At 41.5% G+C, this 14514-nt stretch overlaps 1 protein-coding gene across 3 annotated transcripts in view; it reads right to left on the bottom strand.

The window, feature by feature from the left end:
* The window catches only part of sik2b (salt-inducible kinase 2b), a 49993-nt gene that overhangs the window by 24851 nt on the left and 10628 nt on the right, over positions 1-14514 (bottom strand). For all 3 annotated transcript variants that reach the window (XM_069148079.1, XM_069148080.1, XM_069148081.1), the window contains exons 3-4: positions 12044-12107; positions 1383-1544 (exon numbers count right to left, since the gene is read on the bottom strand). In XM_069148079.1, the coding sequence (XP_069004180.1) occupies positions 1383-1544; positions 12044-12107 (226 nt within the window). The remainder of the gene's footprint in view (positions 1-1382; positions 1545-12043; positions 12108-14514) is intronic.

The following is a 14514-nucleotide window of genomic DNA, read 5'->3' as shown; positions in this document are numbered from 1 at the left end:
TGCAGCTCTGGATGCAGATTAACAGAGTATAGGCACACATCCTTCCCCATGACTGAATGAATGGCCGATATAAACTGACATTAATGGTCCTCACCCAGTGCAGTAAAGAAGTGGAGTGAAACGAGACACTCTCATGTACAGTACAAATGTAACATGTTTACTTCCCAAACTTTGTGTACCTATCTCGGCAGAGCATGCAGTAGGTAAGAGAAGAACAAAATGTACTTTGCTGCTGATGTCCTCTCCAGAGACATTTTCTGTAATCACAAGCAAGGTAATGTTCTGTTCATTGTTTCCCTGCTTCAAATCTAATCTGCTGTGGGGACAATCGGCTGTGAGTCAGACATGTTTGCGAAAATTACTGCTGGGATAATAACATATCTCATTTATCATCTTGGAGCCTTCTGAGAAACAGTGGACACTTATATACTTTACTTTTACAAATGAAAGTCACAGATTATTAACCGTAATTTGTTTTCCGGTTCACTGGGGTGCTTGCTGGAAAGCTCAGTAAACAATGATTTCACCCAACTATTTGAGGTCTATGATGTGACGTCCTTTGAGAACAAGATGCCATTATCTCTGCAGCACACATTCATGCACAGGGTGTCTGGTATTCTTCCACACCTGTATTTTTAGCTGGCTTCATGTGATCACTTCACCTTAGATGGGTTTCAGTATCAGCTCTGAATAAAGCCGAAGATAAACCTCTGCCTCTTTCGGAGCATTGTCACAGCTGGCCACACGTGGCCCCCTGCTCTGCACGCTCCTTATCATTCTTCCTTCATCCTCTTAGCCGCTACTCTGTCTCCAAAGTAGCCGATTCACTTCACCACCTCCTCTCCTCCTCCTCATAAAAACCCAAACTTGCCCCGCCTACTACCAAAGCATCCCCTCCTGTGGGACACAGCAGTAGGGTGACATTCTCACTCGCTAGCTCTAAATGCCAGTTGCCTAATGATCACACTTTGATGCTTGTAGTACAGACCCCCAGCTTAGTCTCAAATCTCTGCCTCTGGGTCTGTTCCTCTTTTTATCCTCCATTGTTAATGTTTCCCCCTCAATTAAAGCTGGGGCTCTCCGGGGACAGATGTTTGAGCTCCTCTAATCATTAGTTTTGAAAAGGTAGGACAAGGCTTTGGATTCATGCTGAGATTTTAAGATTTCTGTCTTGGCATCTTTCAGCCAACAGCTATTTCGCAAACAACCTCCGACCACTTCTCAACACTGTGCCAATGGCCTGGGCAGGCAGTTAAGACATTTCTGAACTACACCCGAGCTGAGATCATGGCAGGCAATAGATCAAAAACTCCCATGCAAGCACCTGTGTTTCTCATCCATCAGCGAGTCACTGGATCCCTCTGTACATGTGTTTATAGTACCTGCAATCTTGATGTTCATATGGCCATCCAGCAGCAGGTTCTCTGCCTTCAGGTCTCTGTGGACGATGTTTCGATTGTGACAGTACTCGACCGCTGACAGGATCTGCCAGAACTTCCTCCTCGCCTCGAGCTCACTGAGACGGCCGTGCTTTGCCAGATAGTCTGCATCAAAAGAGACAGACATTGGAAAGAGGTGGCATGTCATGTTAGAGCTACATGCAGATAATATTTTACAATGATTGCATAACATGATTCTACATGCCTGTCAAACGCAGTATAAGGTATCAGTGCACAGTGGAAAAGAATGTATTGGAGCACATTTTTCATTCCACTCAGCGTTAGTGGTTGCGTTGAAAGGATAATTTACTTTTGATGAGGTGCAGGCCTGGTGCCAGTAGTAGTTTACAGCTGCTCTACATTACAGCATGCATTATAAACTGTTTCAGCGCAAGATGTACGATGTCATTTTTCTTTGGAAACCCCTGATCTAACCCTGTGTGTGTGTGTGTGTGTGTGCGTGTGCGTGTGCGCGCGTGTGTGCGTGTAGGCAATGGCTGATGGTGGAGAAAGCGATGTGTTTGTCAAAGCCACAGCCGGAACGGAGGGAAAGAGATTTCCGAGAACTGGTCTTCTGCTACATGCTGTAATGTCTATATTAAAATATATTGGCTTAACATGTGAGCCTGTTGGTTTGTATAAGGATGCAGAGTGTGTCACTGGGATTACAGCGTACACACAAACACATTTGACAATCAGCAAATCAAAGAATAAATGAAGATACAGATGTAAATATGAGGCTGAGTTCTTATCCAGTGAGTAACAGCAACATTAGATTAATCTGTTTATCTGCGGAGCACAGTGTGCACAGAGCAGTAAGACCGATCGAGTTTGTGGTTGTTTAGAAAGACACACGGAACCAAAGTGTACGCCGCCTGTGGGGGGGGCCACAGTTGTAAATCTTACTGTCTTCTTTTTCTAAGCATCCAGATCGCTGACCTTTTTCTCACTGTCTGCTATCACGCCGCTCTCATTGTTTTTCTAACCTTTCACACTTAGCGTTCACTACTTTTTTACAAAGTTGGCTCGACATACTGGTTTACAAGATGCAGGATTTTCTGCAGCCCCATGAACTTTGAAAAGTGTGGCGTTTGTCGCTGTCGGCAGGGTTCCTCTTCACACCTCTCTGTCCAGATAGCTCGCTAGCTCTTCAATTCACACTCGGTGGTAAACAAGATAGGACACCCTGCGTTGGCTTTCCTTCCAGCTGGCATGGACACAGACCACCGACCAAACCCGACAACAAAGCACAACAGCCACAACAAACCCCACCAAATAAACATCATATATGAGCAAACAGAGAATTTTAAAGAAATTATCTGAAGACACTGAAGGTCAATTGTACAAAAGAACATTTTTGTATTCACAAAGCATACAAAGATTGTTTAGTAAAAACAACTAAAGGCCCGAAGCTGTTCAATTAAACTTAAGGGAGATGATGCCTTTTCATCATCAGCGATGTGGTTGATAAATAGCTAACATCAGACAGTCTGAGAAAACTTGATTAGACAGTAGCTGGCAAATTCCATAGAGGAGGCCCTTCAGAGACCAGGGCAGCTTTCAAGCAACATTGCTAATCAAAAAACACACTGGGGAGGGGAATGTGTCAATGAGGTCCAAGTATGCACCTGTGAGAAGAACTGGACTCTAATTTCTCAATATTTGCTCACGTTGCTACAACCGTTCGTATCGCTTCATCTAGCTCTACCGCCGCTATTATCGAAACAACATTTAGAGACGAACACTTGAACATCTTTGCACATAGAAACCCTCACTGGTCGCCTTTCAGAGTGGCTGAGCAAACCTTTATGCAAACTGGGTTTCCAGACTATAATCACAGCGGAGACTGAAGCAGTTAGTAATAGTCAGGCAGAGCCGGGCTATAAAAGAGACACACGTTTTATGAACTTACGAACTTTACGAGCATTGTTCAACCACGCAGTCAGACCCAAACTGACCCAAAGGGTTTCTCTGTAACATCACAAACAGAGGGCAGCTATGAAAATCACAGAAATAACGGTTCACACTTTCAGACAATCTTTGCTTTATTGAATTCATGGTGTTGAACATTAACAATGACCCAAGTTGATTTGTGAGGGGGGGTGGGGGGGAGAGAGGGGGGAAGCTTCAGAGAGTAGTCACGCATCCTTTCTGGCATCTGACTAACACTGTGTGAAGTCGGGGTGTGTGTTGGAAAGAACAAAACTTGTTGGTAGCATCCCTTCATATTCTGACACTGGAAAGGAGCGGAGGTTTCCGTAGCTTAGCCATACATTAATCACTTAGTGAAAAAATAAAAATAAAATAATTCCGTAACTCTCACACAGACATTGACATACAACACAGTTTTTCTTTTATGTGCTACAATATCCATGCTGTTTAAGGGCAAGATCAGGAAGTTTTGAGTATATAATGAGACATCTATAGCTGTAACTGAAGATTATTTTCATTATCAGTACTTTTTTGTTCCAAAAAGCACAAAAAAAACCCATTTCAGTTAATAGCTTGATTAACCGACTTCTGTTTCGAGCTGTGAAAACAATCCTGCTCGACTGTTTTGAGACTTAAAACACAAAAATTCCCTACAATGCAAATGGCCAACACCACAACTTATCTTATGTATAACTCTGTATAAACAGCAGCACTGTGTTGCAACTGGTTGTTCCCCAATAGCACTTGAACAAGCCATTACTGTTTGAGTAATCAACACACACACGCACACGCACGCACGCGCACACACACACACACACACACACACACACACACGCACACACAGACACACACACACACACACACACACACACACACACACACACACACACACACACACACACACAATGTGGTATGTTGCCCGAGTGGAAGGATGAGTAATCTTCAGATACAATGATGGTGAGGGTAAGGACCTCAGCACAGTGAGGCATGCAGCGCTGCATTCTGGGAAAGCGCAGTGAACAAGTATGAATCATCGGGGTATTAGGGAACAGCTCAACAACCACTGTGTTCCACTTCTGCCGAGAGCTGGGTGAGGAGCTAAGTCTCTTAACAGCTGCTCAGGTTCGGAGGGGACAAACATCATGGGTACAAACTGCCTTGTTGGCTAGACCTCTGGCTGGACATCAGATAACACCAGGGGGAAGGCATGGGGGTTGTGTGTGCGTGTGTGTGTGTGTGCGTGTGCGTGTGTGTATGTGTATATATATATATATATATATATATATATGTCAATGTGTGTGTTGCACATGTAGAGGACAAGGGGCAAACACACACAGTCAGACGCGCTCTGTTTCCACATTGATAACTGATACCCAAATCCCTAAATACAGCCACCTCATTAAAGTCACATCCATGTGCACGTTAATAGATGTTAGTGCTGATTTAATTCCGGTGCCCTAAGGGGTTAAAGTGGATGGGAGCCAGCTGGAGGGGAGCTCTGCCCTTTCATCCAAGTTATAACCTGCCAAAGATCAGCTGCAGCTACTGCTTGTGACAGTTAACTCGTCTTCCATTAGATACTTACAACCCATTTAGGAGCACCTCAAATAAAAAATAAAAAAACCTGCTGTTTTGTTGAAATAATCAAAACAAAGCAAACACCTGTATGTCCCACCCACTTAACGCACCCCTTCTATTCAAACTCACCGGTTATTTATTCACATCTCTTATCAGGGCATATGTTTTTTTTTTAAATAGTTAAGGCAGGATTACTGAACTTGATTGAACATTAAATCAGCTGGAACTAAATCTGCCACTATTGAGGATAATCCAATAACGATCCGAATATCTTTTGTTAAAATGCCAAACATTTAACTTACCTTTTGAATACAAGGATTTGCTGGTTTCTTCCGCATTATATTGTATGATATTAAACTTAATACATTTTGGTTTTGGACCATTGGTCACATTTAACTAACAATTTCAATGTCATATTGAGATCTGGGAAATTTTATGTTTTATAGAAAATCTATGAATTTAGAAAATAAATAAATAAATATTGAAAAGGGGATAAGGATTAATTACACTGGATTACACACATTTCTTAAAGTTTCTACAGGAATGTACAGCTTGCAATGTCTCCTGTGGTTCATACTAGGTATTATTTACAGATGTCACCATGTGACCTGTGTGATTCACCCTGTGAGATGAGTTAAGATTATTTTGTCATGCAGGCCTTGACATATAAATAACCCTTGAAATAAATTCAAATCCCAGCATCTTGCAGTTTTACTGGAGGGACATTATTGTCAGTGCAAGGCCAAGCAGGAGTTTTTTATCAAAAAGGATTTTACAGCACAAATATAGAATACTATACTAAGACTATAAGGGTATGTGAGCAGTATGATCTTCTCATCATGTATTTTGGGTGCGAGTAAAGCGACGTCAGGACCTTAGGATCATTGTCCCCTTGACTCGTGTTACTTTCATAAATGTGCCATTTAATATAAACACTTAATTCAAGTTCTGACACTTGAAGATGTTTGACATAAAAGATCATGTGGATCACATCATGTTTTTTAGCTTATTAACTGGATAATTAATGCCTGTGCAACAGATGAATTCTCATTTATGTTTTACATGGTGAGCTGAATATACTCCTGTAAAATGGTTGTTAAGACCGTAATAAAGAATTAAATGTTATTTTATTACGGAAATGTGATGATGGCAATAGCTCAGTATCAGTCCCACAGGATAATACATAGGCTATGTGAAATTCAGACATCTAAAAGATAAGACATTATTTATACATGTTTGATTTATTTATAACTAGAACCTACACTGTTTCCAAATATCTGCAAACAATACAATGAAGGCAAGAGCAAATTACCACAGCTCAAATGTAGAAAAACATGTCAGGTTGATTATGGCACAACATTTTTTCCTCTTGCGGGTGGATGAATGGAAGCTACGACGCAAGATGCTGCCTGGCACTCAGCTGAAAACACTTTTTATGAAATTCAAAAGGAGGTAATCTGCTCATCCGAACCCAGCACAAAAAGGTAGATATTAGCTTTATATATCAGAATTAAGTGATGGTTAAATGAATGCAGAGGGATAATGCTGTGATTTTGTCTGTGCATATAATTACTGCTGTTGTATAAAGGTGTTGGGCAGGTCTGTGAGCCCCGAGCCTCATTTGATGACACCTAATGTCAAGTGAGAACACTGAACAGAAGTTCCAGTCTTGTATAGTCTATAAATGGGCCTTTGTCCTCGTAATGTATTTAGTGTATTGTGTACAAGGGACATTTGCGCCAATCATGTGGCTTCAGTACCATTAGTTGACTCCACAGCAGCATGTAAGACGACCTCTCAAACTCCATCACTGCAATAGATCTTTGCTGCTAGAGATACTACATAGTAAACATCCAGATTTCAGGTTTAATATCATAATAAGATCTATCGACTTTAAGGATTCTTATACGAGGGGCAATCAAGACGTTCAGAGACGGTTCCTGTTGTTGGTGAATGGGGCTCGGCACCGTGGCGTGGACTGAGCAGAGGGAAGCAACAACCTTCGTGAGTATTCCAGGTTACATCACTTGATCAACATCAGCACCTAGTTACACACATTTTTGTGAGTATTTGTGGTGTCTCCATGGGCCCGAAACTTGAGCAGAGAACGCACGCGTTACTGATATTTTTGAGTTTGATATAAAATTTGATGCACACTCTCTGCAAGTCTATGGGGACATCACAAATGCAACCGGGCCAGTGGTCACAAAAATGTGAAGATCTCAGGTGCTGTTGCTGATCAGGTGATGTAACATGGAATAGTTACAAAGCTAAAGGTTTCCCCCTAATCAGTGCACAACACAGCGCTGCACCCAGCTCGTGTGCAACAGGAGGAGTCGCAGAACTTTTTGATTGCCCCTTGTACATGTTCAGCATTAAGGGGTAATTAGTATATTTGGGACACTACAGGCTTGATTTACTAAGATCTCAAATAACGGGTACTAAATTGCGTGTTCCTTCTAAAAGTTAGAAAATGTTTTTTGCACCCGTTTTGTGGGTGATTTACTTAAGAGTAATTGCTTCATTGAAATCAGGTGCAAATTGCTGTATTTAAATGAGGGGTTTGCCTGTTAAAGTGATTGCAGCAATGGAAAACAGAGCGACCGCAAAAGGAAAAATAAATCTCATCCCATTGAAATTAAGAAATATACATATAACAAAATTATTAGCATGAAAGTCAACACTGGGAAAAATAAAAAGGAGGAAAAAAAGTCTTAATAATAAAACGTCGGCAATACAACAGGAGGGACGGTAGATGAGATCTTCTAACAAACACAGATCAGCAGGTCCAGATCTCTGTGATGAGCAGGTGACTTTTCATTCAGTGCCTTGCGAGTGCTTGGGAGCCTTATGAAGCTACCTGTGAATTCTGCGGGACACATTCAGGACCTGTAACAGCTCACCTGAATAACGGGACTGGTGGGATATCCAAGCAGATACGCTGGAACGACCCAGAGGCAGGAAAATGCTGAGTCGTAAGAACATTGCTAGTATTACGTAGCTCCTCCTTGTTGTTGGCTGTCAATCATCATTCAGTTCATTCAATAACTCTGAAATGTCATCGCTGGACAAACGATATGTCTGAATCATTTTTCAAAAACGTTTCTACAGGTGTAAAACACGTTCTCCATGTGTTCTTTAGTTTCCTGCGTCTCCTTCTCACCACAATAAGAGAAGCTGTGAACGGATTTGCGGATCTGATTAAGACATTTCAGTCATACTAAAATACCCAACAATTACTTCTCCTATTTCTACTTTCAGGTTTAGTAAATATCGTTGCGGGTGCTAAATTGTTCCATTTGCATGTTCCCTCCCAGTATTTTGCGCCTTCAAGCAGAAACGCCCAATATTACATATGCGTGCAAGCAAACACGCAAAATGGCTAACGTGTGTTAAATTGCAAATTTGGAAGACGCAATCCTCACTGCACGTTGTCAGCAGATCTGCATGGACATTTTTTTGCAGGTGGTGTGAAGTTTGCACGTGATTTTACACACGCACACCTTTAGTAGATCAGACCCTAAGAGTGAATAAATCTGGGAGCATATATGCATCATGTTTTAACAAAAAGTTTGGGTCATTTTGTTTAAGAAATAAGATATGAAAGCCTTGCAACTGGTGCTCTGTTGGGCACTCATTCTCCAATTCACTTCTGATTTTCTCTTTGAGGTCATCAAAGTCAAAGCTGCCCCACCCTGGTGTCTGCCAGATCTGCAGAAAAGTGACGCGCGAGTGTGCAGGATGGTTTTAAGCGGAATAGAAATTGACAGTCAAAGCAAATAAGAATGCTTCTCAAAAATAGTCTAAGTGCTCCTTTGAAGTCAACACTGCTTGTCTCATTCCTGTCCCAACAGTCAGACAAGAGATCGGCATGAGTGATTTTACTCACTGCCAGTTATTATACTCCCCTCTCTCCAGCAGTGCTTTCTTAAATATGCATGCCCTACATTTCCCCACCACCTTCCGAATTCAAATGGATGTCCCCTGCTCACGCCTCTATACTCTTCTGCCTCTGCTCTCTGCTACTCCGCTTTATTTGTGGTTGACCCAATTTCCAGGTTTGATCCATCCTGCGGTGTTGAGGCAGACCGTGGAGCGGCAGACTGACTTGACAGACAGACAGACACAAAGGCACATCAACAAGCTGGCATCGATGCCTCTGCTGTGCCCATTACTGTGCCCACCCACCCTTTTGCAAGAATGAACCCATCACTCTCCGCCTCCTGGTGCCAAACCCAGATCTGCTTCTTTGTCTATCCGGCTCCAGAAACACAGGCTACCCCTCCTCATCCTCCACAACACCATTTACTGCTTGGTCTGATGAGAGAATTGGAGGCTCATCCATCGTGTCACTGATTTGCTGTAATACAGTAGACTGCTAAGCATCCACTACACTACTACTAATTCACATCTTTAGCTCTTTAAAACCTATGGCCAGGAGCAGACCTGAGAAATTCAGCATGTCAGAAAAGCGGAGGCATCTCTCTGGAGGGTGATGGAGGAGAAGGAGACTGGAGATCTGTCTTGGCAGCTTGTCTATTTGTCTGAGTGCATCATGACTCAATGACTTGATCCACCTCCAGAGAGTATTATTCGGAAATCAGAAATGATTGTTCAATTTTGTAAGATTGAAGACTGTAATACTCGTCTAGTGCTGCATCTACTGCTCAGTGTCTGCCTCGCTGAGTCAAAGCCGCTATTGCTGCAGCTGATGATGACATATAAACGTCTTGCATAACTGCATTGCATTGTGCAATCAGGGCAGAGGGGTCTGAGGAATCAGGACACAATGATTTTATAATACCCGGAGATGATCCATGAGAACGTCTATGGATTATAGAAAATGAGGTTAAGCAATCATGATTGACTATTTAAAGCAATAGTCTCCTATTTTGGGAAACTCTTGTTGAGTTGGATAACAAGCTACTAAAGTCGGACGATTCTAAATAGAATAATAATCACGATTTTCCTGCTCAAAATTGAGAACATGATATAAATGTCTTTTGGGGGAACCTATTGGGGGGGGGGAGGCAGCTTCCCAGCTCTCTCTGGGTCACAAGAGCAAAGCTGCTGCTGAGTCAACATCACAAGTGGAACACTGGTTTCAGAGTTACAAAGGTATGTACACACACACACACACACACACACACACACACACACACACACACACACACACACACACACACACACACACACACACACACACACAGACACAGACACAGACAGACACACAGACACGACTATTAAGTAGACTGTAGCCTGAGTAATTCTCTCAGCTCCTATGTCTGCAAGTAGGCTAAGTGCAAACTCTCTCAGACTGTCTAATAGGGGAGGCCATTTATCTTCAGTGGAACATGAACCACTTACAGGTAGTCCACATCAGACAGGTCTACACCCGTGTTAATAATTGTCGAAATATTTAACAGCATGGTTTAGTTTACGTCTCCATGTTCAAAGCCGGAATGTCTCAAGAATTCTTTTCTGCTTTTGAGAGGAATAATCCAGCAGTATTTGAGCTAAACGTTTATAATCCTACAATGGGACGCAAAAGAAGTCGAATTTCCTTTGGCTCGTATCCAGCGTACTGGATTGAAGATTGCTCTGCGCACATTGTACAAATGGAGTGCGTTAGTTGTGCGTGTGTGACAGCGATAGAGCGCATGTTGGTGCCATGGCAGACTAAGATAAACTCTTATCTTCGTGTACTATTCTTGCCATGTTCTGACTTGTCTGTCCTTTTAAGCACAAGTGCGCTTCAGAGTACTTCAGTGCGAGTCATTTGTTCTGACTGACTAATGTAAACTCATTATTGTACGTTTCAGACTGTCCACATCATTTTTACATAAGAGCTTTCAAAAACTTAAAATATGACTGGATTTCACTGTTTAAACTAAACAAATAATGTTTTTCTAGCTGTTTTTTTTCTTCTGGTGATTTGCTTCCAAATGTGCTAAAATAACCACATTTGGTCTCTTTTATTCCTTCAATAAACATTATGAAATGGACATTTAGGCTGCCATGATAACAGGTGGGTGCTTTTTTTTTTAATGTGATATCTATTTAGGCATTGAACTTGATCCTGCTGGTCTCCTATTAGGACCTCTGGATTTGATGTGTTCACTGTATATATGACTTGTCCTCAACCCCATCTCTTCATGAAAGAAAAAAAATCTAAATGCAGCTGAAACAATTATATAATAAACAGATTAACTGATCAACAGAAAAATAATTGGCAAAGATTTGAATGACTGATTTATCATTCAAGGCTTTTTTTTAAGCAAAAATGCCAAATGTTCCCGAGTTTCAGTCTCTCAAATGTGAGAACATTTGACAGTATGGATTATCTTTGGATTTGGGCGTTTTAGTTGGACTAAACAAACTGTCATTCCACTTAGCTGTATAAGCCTAGAGCTTCTTGGTCTCCTGTCACATGTTTCACTTCTGTTATCTGTTACAATGCTGTTTGTATAGTCCAAATAAAGAGAAACTCAACTAAACTAATAGCTGCACCTGTACAAGTAAAACAAAAAAAAAATGTCCTTGAACATCCCACCAGACCAGAACAAAGGTTTATCAGCTAGAAATCCGACTTTCTCAGTGCCATGTAAATGACGGTGGAGGAATGTCGTCATTGCTTGCCAGCATGAAGAAAGTGATCTTGATATCATGTATAATCTGAACATTACAGCAGTAAACCAGACAGGTGTGGGTGATTCTGCAGCACATACAGTCATAAATCACCCTTTTTCTCTTGGAGGCTGCCTCTCAGCAGCCGTTACAGGCTGTCAGTGACGTCACTTTGTATGGCAAGAAAACAATGTCAGCACATTTAGGGCAACAATTACAATCAGCATGGGTTACATCACGACATTATTCACAGATTTCCATCAATTATATGACCTTGGAAATTGAGGCTAGGATTACTGTAAGAGCAGCGCAAGACTTTGATACTTCCTTGTTTGTCAAAAACATTTCTGACGCAAAAAAGCAGAGTTTTTTTTCAGCTGATATGGGGACTACGTAAATGTAGTGGGTGGGGACAGTGTTATGAGGGTCAGACTGATCTTGTGCTTGAAAAAAAAAAAATCACTCACCGAAAATCTCCCCATTCTTGGCATACTCCGTGACCAAGTAAAGCATGTTCTTTGTCTCCATCACCTGAGAGAGGGAGGGGATGAAGAAACAGGGGTGGGGGTGGGGGTGAGGGTTGGAGGGGTGGTGGTGGTGGTGGGGGGGGGGGGGGGTGAAGAAGATCACTTTTTAATAGCAATATCAGCAGATAATACACATTAAACAGTCTCCTGCTAAAAGAGAGAAGAAGAAATACATAACAAGAGGTAGAAATGACCAAAATATCACAGTTGTTCACAGGGCCCACTCTGTGCTTAAACTGCAGTGTCTGGCATCAACAACATGACGAGCAAAACAAAATGTATGAATGGCACAGGGTCTAAATATGGCATCCGTGTCAGGGAATGGAGGTGGACTGTTGGTGTTGGTGAGTATATCTGAATGGTACTTAGAACCTCTCAGTCCTCGCACCATGCCGTGTTGTGTAGGAGGAGGAGAACCGATTTAGAAGCAGAAACACTCAGGAGATGAATAGAATGAAATGCGGAGGGCAGAATCAGATGGAGAGAGGAGGATGAATCAGACACAGCGAGCCAGACACTCACACTAGAAATCCCACGCTCATTGTCTATGATCAATTTTCCATCTGTTTGTTACTCTGACCGATTCATGGATTTAGGAAATGAAAGCCTTGTTGTTGTTTTTTTGTTGGTCTGGGTTGTGTAACAAACATATTTTGTCCTCTCTGGTTACAACCAATTAATTAATGCAGCGCAGGTATTGGCACTCTGTTGTGAGCCAATCCAGCATCTGATTTGGAATAGAAACCTCTCACAGCAGACATTTTGACTCGTCACAGCAGGAAGAACACAGGTGTAACTAACACTATTACCGATGGCTCTGGTTCATTTCAGTGTGCCAGTAAAGCAGTGTGAGCAGGGCGCTGGCCCTGGCACACCCGAGTGGAATGCAGCCATTAATCATGTTATTACTTACACCTGTGTTTGACATGATGAAATATCCACCGTGAAAGGCTCATTTTCATTTTATGGCCAATATCTTTTCTAGTGCTGTAAATGTATAATTTACCATTTTCAATGTAATTACTTCAATGGGAATTGATTGTATTGCGGCAGGTATTGACTCAGGGTCATGATCTATCCAATATCACCCTCAGTGCATTCAAGCATTTCTGAAACAACATGATTGATATGGAAATCAAGTACTCGTTTAGTATTGGCATCACTACGACAGTACTGACAGACTGAGTGGTTCTGTAACTTAGAAAGTGATCATCTTTGTAATTGAAGGAAGATTCTTGGCTGCCGTGAAGGATAAGTAAAGTAGAGAGATGAACACCCCAGAGTCAGAGAATGATGAGAAGTGAAGGGAAAAAAGAAGTGAAGAAAATGCACATGACACAACACATGACAAACTAAAATGGGATCCACAGTTGGTTTGTCTGTATCTTTGTGTCTCTTCATTAGCTTGGGTTCTTCCTCTGGGCCACAGGGCCAGTTTATGAGACTGGAAAGGAAATCACTAATTGACCAGAGCTGATTGGATGGATAGGCCGTTGGAAATAATGATACACACAAAAATAACAGCAGAAAGCTGGAACAGTGCCACGTGGTTGTGTAATGATAATGAACACTCATTTACTTTCCCTAAACAAAGTAACAGGCCCCAAAGGCTTATGTAATACAACTGCATCACCCAAACTGTTGAGTTATTGGTGGTTACGTGGCTATTTTGTGACAGACAGCACCCGTCTCAGTAGCTAGGAGAAATGAGTTTGCCTTTGCCTGCCTAATATACCAATAAAGTGCAACAACCAGAACAAAAAATTTACTTTTGTGAGTCTCGTAAAGTTTTTGTGAACTTCCCTCATAGACCTGGACATGTATACACCGATTTTAAAAGGTGCCAAACTGGCACGAGGGAAATTACATTTATGGGATTTATTTCTATAAAATACCATTAGTACACCTCAAACTATGGATAGTAACAATGGGCTCTGTTTAAATAGCACCACACAGCAAGAATATTTCATCACTTTTAAACCTAATCAAAATTTTCCTGCTAGAAATTTCTGGATAGGAGAAAGAGACTCAGACAACTGGGATTAGACATTTTTAGCAACAAACATTTTTACTGTGTTACTAATAATCTTAACCATAGATTTAAAACTATAGATCATGTAGTTAAGATCATATGATTGTAAACCCCAGAATAAAACAAACATCCGGGAATGTGCATACTTCCTTTAAAAAAACCTGATGTGGAAGTGTTAATCCCACAGTCAACAGAAACATTACAGATGAAGCAGGCTTGTTTGAGTAGATGGATCATATGACACATCACTATACAAAAACCTCTTGTGCTTCTCATTATTTGCTTTACAACACTGTTTTAAAACCACAAATTTGGTCCATGTTTTCCACTTTTTTGTAATTTCTTGCCACTGGTCAGCAGGTGTCACTGATTGTTACCA

Source organism: Embiotoca jacksoni, unplaced genomic scaffold (genome assembly GCF_022577435.1).
Source record: "Embiotoca jacksoni isolate LCO1_2020_lvr unplaced genomic scaffold, fEmbJac1.0.p SCAF_14, whole genome shotgun sequence".
Lineage (NCBI taxonomy): Eukaryota > Metazoa > Chordata > Actinopteri > Embiotocidae > Embiotoca > Embiotoca jacksoni.
This window is presented reverse-complemented; position numbering and strand designations above follow the sequence as displayed.